The sequence below is a fragment of the Camponotus vicinus genome, unplaced genomic scaffold (genome assembly GCF_025532165.1).
Source record: "Camponotus vicinus isolate PSW18456_S1 unplaced genomic scaffold, iyCamVici1.0 SCAF_8, whole genome shotgun sequence".
Lineage (NCBI taxonomy): Eukaryota > Metazoa > Arthropoda > Insecta > Hymenoptera > Formicidae > Camponotus > Camponotus vicinus.
In genome coordinates this window covers 3,656,766-3,667,210 of record NW_028141980.1, presented here as the reverse complement: position 1 = coordinate 3,667,210, position 10,445 = coordinate 3,656,766, and the positions used below count along the sequence as shown (strand labels likewise).

General features: G+C 40.3%; 1 protein-coding gene across 1 annotated transcript; it reads left to right on the top strand.

The window, feature by feature from the left end:
- Positions 1–2,527: 2,527 nt before the first annotated feature.
- Positions 2,528–3,823, top strand: LOC145976304 (uncharacterized; the record flags this gene model as incomplete). Its single annotated transcript, XM_083107370.1, has 2 exons — positions 2,528–3,592; positions 3,725–3,823. Coding segments are annotated over 2 exons (1,164 nt in total), but the record flags the coding sequence as incomplete, so codon positions are not given.
- Positions 3,824–10,445: the final 6,622 nt, after the last annotated feature.

Genomic DNA, 10,445 nt, shown 5'->3' with positions numbered 1-10,445 from the left:
TCCATACGTTTTTGTGGCAGATGAAGCGTCTCCACTTTCAACATAAGTAGGTATACAAGGCGGGTTCTAACGCAGGGATCTCAGGGGGGTGAGGGGCGAGGGGAACCGGGGGGAGGGATAATGATGTCACGCGGGGGTAATGACGTCACGCGGGGGGGAGTAATGACGTCACGCGGGGGAGAGGGGTAATGACGTCACGCGGGGGGGTAATGACGTCACGCGGGGAGAGGGGTAATGCCGTCACGCGGGGGGGGGGGTAATGCCGTCACGCGGGGGGTAATGACGTCACGCGGGGTAATGACGTCACGCGGGGAGGGGGTAACGACGTCACGCGGGGGAGAGGGGTAATGACGCCACGCGGGGGAGAGGGGTAATGACGCCACGCGGGGGGGGTAATGACGTCACGCGGGGAGGGGTAATGACGTCACGCGGGGAGGGGTAATGACGTCACGCGGGGTAATGACGGGGTCGCGGGGGGGCTCCCCTCGACCCCTTTTCTCCCAATATAAGTAACAGTTCTCGCGGTACCCCCTCACCTCCCTCCTCACCCCCTCACCCCCAATATAAGTAATTCTAGATTTTTTCCGTTGGACGTATCCTTATCTCTCTCTCGCAGTAATATTATATTACATATCCGGTTATCGCAATGATAAGTAATTTTATCGCAATGATAAGTAATATATTACATACCCTAACGCGCCAGAATCATCTTCAACGATTTTTTTCTCGGAAGGAATGCAACGCGTATCAGCGCCGATGTTCGGCTGCTTCGCGCCTTTGTTTCAAAGATAAGAAAGGATTAGATGAAATATATATATAAGGAGAATTGGATGTTTTATCGCAAGTATAAGTAATATTATATTACATACCCGGTTATCGCAATGATAAGTAATTTTATCGCAATGATAAGTAATTTTATCGCAATGATAAGTAATATTATATTACATACCCTAACGCGTCGGGACATGTTTTCGCGAACAAAATAGCTCTATCCGGTACACCCCCTCATCCTTCACCCCTCACCCCCCCTCACCCCCAATATAAGTAACAGCTCTCGCGGTATCCCCCCCCTCACCCCCAATATAAGTAATTCTAGATTTTTTTCCGTTGGACGTATCCTTATCTCTCTCTCGCATTGAATTACTCGTCGCGCGAATTTATAAACAATATAAACATACGACGTCCCCCAGAATCATCTTCAACGATTTTTTCTCGGAAGGAATGCAACGCGTAACAGCGCCGATGTTCAACTGCTTCGCGCCTTTGTTTCAAAGATAAGAAAGGACTAGAAATATATAAGGAGGATTGAAGCGCATCAAATCATAGTACGTGATTTGAACGCCCATCGACACGTCGGTTGTATAGCGGTGTTCTATTAGGAAGAATTTGTGTGATTAATGTATAAAAATGGAAGTAGACGAAGAAGATCACGCGTTGTCGGCTGACAGTGATTGCATTAGTGACTGCAGTTCAAACTTCACGGAATATATCAACAAAATAGTGTCTGTTGCGGAAATTAATGCTCTAAACGCACATAGTACAAAATTTTGTATCATATACTTTTATTATTCCACGGGTGGTGCTTTAGCTGTATGTCTTTCGTGTATAATTGCATTGCAAGGCATGAATAGCCAAATGATGTATGCTGTTCGAAAGCATAAAAATGAGACACTCAATGCGATGGATGGCCGATTCTGTTCAAGTTGTAGTAAGCCTTTGTATATAAGATTTCCGTGCAATATGTGCCCAATATGCACGCTGTGAAAAAACATTGAATAAGACTGTGTAAAGTGTGCGCGAGACGGAAAATTAATTTTAATATGGATAATTTTAATTATAATGAGGTCGATGATGATTATTTTGAAAATGAATATTTTGATTATTGTAAAGAGGATATCATCGATATTCTGGAGGGTAAAAAAAAATTTTTGTATAACGAACTTGATGTGCAACGAATATCACCGGTGCATTTTCTACGCGATCGCGAACTCGGTTTACGCGTATCACGAACTAGTAACCACGTTGTCGGACAAAGGGTCTGTATCCAACGTGAACCTGCTTATCACTGGTCTTACTCCTTCCGAGAAAAAATATACAGACGAATGTTTGACGAGTGCAAGAAAGAAGAAGAATTTAGCTATGGAAATAACTATTACTGCCATGCGACGAGCATTCTACGGAAGATTCTGTGTTTCGGCAAAGCTCTGGGCATTAGTATTTGTATAGATATTGGAAAGCGCGTAGAATTGGTGATAATGAACAATTTGCGTCCTTCGCAGTATAGGCGTTGGAAATATCCTAGATATGAAATAATGTTCCGAAAAAATTGTGACAATGCCGATGATGATGATATGAAAGTTTTGCATTGTGTTCATGGAGATGTCTTAAACCTATGCTTTCAACGTTATAAACGTATGAATATACTCTCTATCGTTCAAGATACCGAACGGTATTGCTTATCGTGTGCAAAAGTCACGTGCAAGTGCTCCGTAGAAAACTGTGACGTAGTGTTTTAAAAGTGTGAAAAAAAGACAGGAAGAAAATGGAAAACATCGAGCAGACTGAACGCGACCTGGTGGAGCAGTCCCGCCAAATTGCCACCTTGGGCGAGTATTTTGCATGGCTGCAGCGTTGCGAGGAATTTATCAAACAGCTCGAAGAACGCAGCCGTGTCAAGCGTCCGCGACTCTCGATCGGAAGTAGACAGTCTCTGGTGGCTAAAATCGCGCGACTCGAAGGTGCAAAGACTCGATTGCAGAGACAGTTTATACCCAGCGGTGGTGATTACAGCGGCGACAATAACGCGGAAAGACTCGTTTGGCGAGAGATCGATACCGCGTTCGATAGTCGTATTCTGACCGGTGCTGTGATTAACGCAAACTATATCGAACCTCGTCAATTTCTCGAGGATGCCAAAGACATCGTGCTCGAGCAAGTGCAAGACGTTATAAAAACACACAACAGTGTAAAAGTGAACACTATATTCAACGGTGAATTTGTGTCGGGTGATAAGCGTGCGAATAAAAGTATCAATACGAGAAACTGTGAACTCTTTCGCACGTCCGATTTACACGAGTGGTACGAGCGTCGCGTTATCGAGCCCACCCTAGCATCGTTGGAAGAATTTCAGGAACGCGATAGTGGCTGGGCATTGTCGCGAATACAGAATTTGACTGTTAATGTAAATAAATATAATTCTATGCGCGCGGGATGTTATATTAAATTGCCGCGAGAAATTACGGCGAAGAAAGCGGTGGTTAACATGCAATCCAGAGACAATGCGTGTTTCGCGTGGGTAGTAGTCGCCGCTCTGTACCCCGCTGAAAATCATACGGAACGGGAATCTTCATATCCCCACTATACGACGGTGTTAAATGTACAAAATATCGAGTTTCCGATGACATTGAACCAACTAAAAAAATTTGAACTTGCAAACAATATCTCCATCAACATGTACAGCATCGAGAAAGAGAACAGCATTGTTCCGATACGTCTTTCGGAGCAGAAACGAGATAAGCACGTCAACTTGTTGTACGTGGAAGACGGTAACAGCGTCGGACATTTCGCGTGCATCAAGAATCTCTCCCGACTTGTCAGTTCACAGTTGAGCAAACACAAGAATCAAAAATATATCTGTGATCGGTACGTATAATTTTAATAGTTTATGTAATTATAAAATATATAATGCATTGCATAAATCTTTAATTTAAATATTCTTTTACAGATGCTTGCACTATTTCGGATCGGAGGACAAGTTGCAGTCACACATGATCGACTGCGGGGAGATGAACGAATGCGCTATCCGATTGCCGAGCGACAATGACAAGTGGCTCGAGTTCAACAACGAGGAAAGAGCGGCTTCCATTTGTGATCTATGCCAATTTGGAATGCGTTTTGACCAAGACGGAGGAGGAGGAAGAACAGCAAAATTTATACCAACATCATAAGGTATATAGTATAGCGTATTATATGCATTGTTCGTACGACAACTCGTTATCCGTTTATAATTCTCATCGTAGCGCCGATTGCGTTTCGTGGTTCACCGAAGAACTTAAAAATTTAGCGTTACGTGTAAAGACTATTTTAACAACAAATGTCCCCATGGTAGATTTAACATCCGAAGAGTGGGAAAAATTTCATAGTGCAACGCATTGTCATATATGTGAAAAATTGTTTACGCAAGAAGACGATATGCGTGTACGCGATCATTGTCATTTGACCGGCCGATATAGGGGTCCCGCGCACTCAAATTGCAATCTAAATTACAAAGAATCTTTTTACATTCCCATAGTCTTTCACAATTTATCCGGTTACGACACGCATTTCATTATCAAGGATATAGCCACGGCGTTCGAAGGGGAAATCGAATTACTTCCGATAACCAAGGAAAAATATATTTCGTTTACGAAAAATGTTGACCTTAAGGAAGACAAAAGAAAATCATGGAAAAATCATGTAAAATTACGCTTCATCGATTCGTACAAATTTCTTACGGCAAGTCTCGACAAATTGGCATCTTATCTAGACAAAGACAAACTCAAAATTTTACATTCACAATTTCAAAATTTATCCGCAGAAAATTTCAGTTTATTAACACGGAAAGGTGTCTTTCCGTACGAATACGTCGACTCTGTAGATAGGTTGCAAGATACATGTTTACCACCGCGCGAATCATTCTACAGTTCCTTGACCGGTGAAACTATATCCGAGAGCGATTACGTGCACGCCGAGAACATCTGGACGCGATTCTCCATTCGAACGCTAGGCGAATATAGCGATTTGTACCTGAAAATCGATGTCTTGTTATTAGCCGATATTTTTGAAAACTTTCGCGATAGTTGCATCAAAAGTTACGGACTCGACCCCGCGTATTACTATACTCTCCCCGGATACACGTGGGATGCCATGTTAAAGTATACCAAGATTACGTTCGAATTGCTTACCGACATCGACATGGTCATGTTTATCGAACGCGGTATACGCGGTGGTCTGAGCCAATGTTCCAACAGATACGCGCGTGCTAATAACAAGTACATGCAATCGTACGACTCATCGAAATCATCGTCGTACTTGATGTATTTTGACGTTAATAATTTATACGGATGGGCAATGTGTCAACCGTTGCCCTATGCCGATTTTCGATGGGTCGACGACGTGTCGAATTTTAACGTAGCATCGATCGCGTTAGATTCACATACTGGTTATATCCTCGAAGTCGATCTCGAGTACCCGCAACATCTTCACGATACGCACACTGACCTACCGTTTTGTCCGACACGCGACAAGCCGCCCGGCAAGCGGCAAGACAAACTCCTCGCAACGCTCTACGATAAGAAGCGTTACGTGATACACTACCGTAACCTACAGCAATGTACGCGACACGGCCTTCGCGTTACAAAAATACATCGCGTATTACAATTTACACAATCTCCGTGGCTTCGCAGTTATATCGAATTAAATACACAGTTTAGAACACTCGCGAAAAATGATTTTGAAAAAATTTATATAAACTGATGAATAACGCGGTATTTGGCAAAACTATGGAAAATGTGCGTAATCGCGTCGATGTAAAATTATTAACAAAGTGGGACGGACGATACGGCGCAGAAGCGATGATCGCCAAACCAAATTTCCATAGTCGAAGCGTTTTTTCGGAAAATTTAATCGCCGTAGAATTGCGCAAATTGGAAGTAAAATTTTATAAACCAATATATGTCGGTATGTGCATACTCGACATATCGAAAGTGTGTCTGTACGAATTTCACCACGAGTACATGTCTCCCCTGTATCGCGACAAATGTAAGATCATGTACACCGACACAGATAGTCTAATATATCACGTCGAGTGCGTCGATGTGTACGAGAACATGAAGCGCGATATCGCTAGATTCGATACGAGCGATTATGCCGCGGACAATGCGTACGGTATACCGCTCGTGAATAAAAAAGTGCCGGGCTTGATGAAGGATGAAAACGGTGCGATAATGACCGAATTCGTCGGGCTTAGAGCAAAAATGTACGCGGTGAGAGTGGACGGGAAAAAGGATACAAAAAAGGCAAAAGGCGTCAAGAGCAGCGTTGTTGCGAGAACGATAACATTCGACGATTACACGCGGTGTTTGCACGATGAGATCGAAATGACGCGACAACAGTCCTGTATAAGATCTAAATTGCACGAAGTATACACAATTCGCGAGACGAAAATTGCTCTGAGCCCGTACGATGACAAGCGGTATATCGTACCCGAAACCACCGATACTCTACCGCGCGCGCGCGCGCGCGCGTGTGTGTGTGTGTGTGTGTGTGTGTGTGGACATTATAGGATAACTTTATAAAATATAAAATTATTTAACCGTGTACATTTTTGTATCATAGCGCATGCGAGAGAGAGAGAGAGAGAGAGAGAGAGAGAGAGAGAGAGAGAGAGAGAGAGAGAGAGAGAGAGAGAGAGATTACTATACTTATTCTATCTAAGCGCGAGAGAGAAAGAGATAGCGTGAAAGAACAATAACACATGCCGAAGATATCGCGAGACTTATGATTAACGCGCGAGAGAGAGAGCGCAACGAAGATATCGCGAGACTCACAACTAGCGCGCGCGCGCGAGAGAGAGAGAGAGAGATGTCAAAGGATGGGTGCGCAACGAAAGGTGTATAAATAAATGGTTCTTTCTACAAATAAAAAATATAAATTTATTATAAATGTGTTAATGAATACATTTGTGTGTGTGTGTGTGTGTTATACTAATGTTACGTCCGGTGGACTCCACGATTCTTTTCTTTCCTCGAAACGATTTCGTGGAAGAAAGAAATCGAGGATCGACTTGCATTTGGAATGTAAATCGATTCTTCTTAGGAATAATGATAACGCGTAGAAGAACGCAACCTAACCCGCGTGTATCGTCATTTAACTTTAACAAATCTAATTCAGAGAATGGCCAGTCGAGCGTTAACGAAACTCTAAATAAATTCGTGAATTATGAGATGAAAAATTGTTATAAGAAACTCCAATTGTCCCGTATCTATTGGTACGGCTTTATGTTCGAAGGCTCTCTATCTAAAGAATTTTTAAAATAAAGATCTGGTTCTCGGGAAGATTGTCAAAATCTAAACATACAGCAATATTCTTGAAATTGATAGTGCACGTGCGCTCGTTCGACAGGCCACCCTCAAGCGTTCTCCGAATCGTTAAATCATCAAGAACGATAAGCTAATCAACTTACTCCCACTCTCTACTGGATGGAGCTAAGTCTCGAGCCAAAGGGCTTAACCAATAAAAATCTTAAGAAACGCCTCTCCTCCCAAAAATCAGCCTCCTTGTCCTTAAGAAGGGAGTATTAAAATTATTACAAAAGATTCCCACCATCCAGTAAGGAGGAGGAGTAATAACTTTAAAATGCAAGCGCAAAGCGCGACGCGGGCGATTAACACTCCAGTTGACAGTTCAGTACGCTAATTCTTCCAACGAGCAGCAGTGCAGTTGACAGTTCAGTTCACAGTTCCAGTCAAGATTCAGTCATTCAATTTTAAAATTATATAGCCTCGGGGATCCTTTTTTTTTGCATTATGCAATTGAGTTATTAATCTGTTTTATATCACAGTGAAAATGATTTTGTCAACATTTAATTGTGCATCGTTTGAATTTTCTGATGAACATCTCCATTACCCAGCTCTTCATGTTATAAGCCTCCGACCTCAGCCATTGCAATTTTATCAACGCACTCATTTTTGTGATCCCAACGAGTTGTGAGTAAAATTGAGTTTTTCTCTAAAATCTACGTCTGACAAATAATTTTAAACGGTTTAATAACCATTAAATTTTTACTAATCACTATCAGTCAATCAATCCTTATTTCTCCTTCCCATTCGATTGGCGATTGCGAAACGATCTTTAGGTAATTAAAGAGTTTGAATTACTGATCTTTAGAGTAATAAGAGTTTAATCAATAATACTCTCGATCAGTTAGAATTCCATAGTAACCATCAATAGTAATTTATCGATAACAGTTCAATTCCCCTCTCCGTATAACTCTTATCTATTCGTTGCGGATTTCAGAATTGGAATTCACGAATATTCCTCCTATCTATTCGTTGCGGATTTCAGAATTGGAATTCACGAATATTCCTCTTATCTATTCGTTGCGGATTTCAGAATTGGAATTCACGAATATTCCTCCTATCTATTCGTTGCGGATTTCAGAATTGGAATTCACGAATACTTCCCCACTCTCCAAAGATTCTTCACAGCAATCTATCCCATTAGTTTCCTTTAATTTTCTTCTCGATATAAATATATATATATAAATATATATATATATATATATATATATATAATTACTTCTTCAAATTGTGATCGGATATATTTCAAGTGAAAGGATTGAGCGATAAATAAACCTTGAAGATCGTTTCTTGATAGAGACCTAATATACCTGATCGATCATCTGTCTTCATTAATAATTACCGTATCTAAATCGCGTATCTTCAATTTTATTAGTGTCGCCTCACAATTCGCGGTCAAACATAAAGCGTTGGCGGAATCGCCGGGAATCTCCGTAAGACGATTCGCGAACAATTCCTTATTTCTCTTTATTAGCTCTTTCTGATTTATTTAGCGAGAATTTATATTGTTTTCTATCCTTATATCTCGTTTCAGCCCTTCTTTATATATATCTTTTCATTTCTACTTTTTCTTTATTCCCTTTCGTTTTCTTTTAATTTCCCATCCTTATATTATTATTTTTATTATTATCTTTTATTTTCTCTTTATATTATTTTCCTTTGAATTATCATTACTTTTGGGAGAAACCGTTGAAATAGATGAATAATTTTCGAACTTAGACTTGGCGAATCTCTTATCTTAATTTTATTATTGTATTTTAATTTACACCTGTGTTTCAGCGAATTTAGAAAATTTTAATTCTAACTATAACACATATGCGTAAGCGACGAATTCTATACTTCCCTTAATGAGTAAGCGTTATTCATATTTTTATTACACATTCACTTTTTACTTTGTTTTATTTCTTATATTATATTAATTATATGTATATTGTATTAACCAGTCAGAATTTAATTCTTAACGTAAATTCTTCCCTGTGTATTCTGACTGATGACCTCCGAACGATTGTAACACCCGCGAGGATATATAACATACACACACAGATACCCACTCACGCATACCTACAACTGCTAAGATGTATTTTTCTTTCATTATTTCTTTTTTATAATATATGTATTTTTAATTTAATGTATAATTTAATTATTTAACCCGTTCTCTTCCCTAAATCCTGAGATCGCACTAGGTCCCATCCCGTGTAACAAGGATTAAATTCCTTTGCCGAAAAGGGACCACCGAACGAATAGGCTTAAAAACGCAGCGTTAAAGAGACCTTCGGTCGCTGACCTGTGTCAGGCCCTTCACATTCGTTCGACCCGATCCATACACACGCCCGAATAAAGTGTGTCACGGGGTAAGTAAGTTGCGTCTTTCCATACGGCCCATCCATTCCAGGGTCTGGACGTAACACTAATAAAAGAAATATTAATAAAAAAAATTTTAAAATAATATAATATAATAATATATATAATATAATATAATATAATACAATATAATATAATATAATTACATGTACGGTTCTAACATGTTATCTCGATCTTCAACTAGGTTAGGTAAGGTTTCATCGTCAATAAAAGGATATGTTATAAAATGCAGTTTGATCACATGACGTGCAATAATATCATAATGTAGTACCAGGAGTTCGCTCATGTTAAGATTTTCTTCTTTCATTACGTTGTACACACGTATGTACATTGGGAAGCATTCATCGCAATCATAGATGGGTTGCACCAATGATATTGACCTTTTGCATCTTCGACAGCGCTCCACAGTGAAGGGTCCGTCGCAAAATTGATGTTGCGAAAAAGGTTTTAGGAGATTACTCTGGTGAAAAATTACCGGAAAGCAAATTAGGCAAAATTTCATGTCCATAACCAGTGGGGGCATCTTTAAAACACGACCATAGACCTTCACACACATTGCATTACGCAATCCGCGGAGTAGCGGGTCGAACCGCGAGGCGGGTCTATATGTTACTGGGGGGCACATGCTAATGTGAAAAAGATAAATAATATCATTATCCTTTGTATTATTTCTTGTTCCTTATTTTCTTTTTCTTTATTTCTTACCTTCCTTCTTTTCTTTTTTATAATCTATTTAATCTATTTAATCCGATATATAAGACTTCCTTCTGTTCGCTCGACACTCTTTTCAACCGTTCGCTCGACACTCTTTTCGACGCTATCTAATTCGATACTGACAGTTGCTCTGTTTCTTAAACGCTCATCACATTCATCTCTACCATAGACCCTTTCCACTGTTTTCATTCCAATGTGATACTTGAAACGCGCTTACTCTCATATGTTTATTCTAATTATCATCCGTCGCTC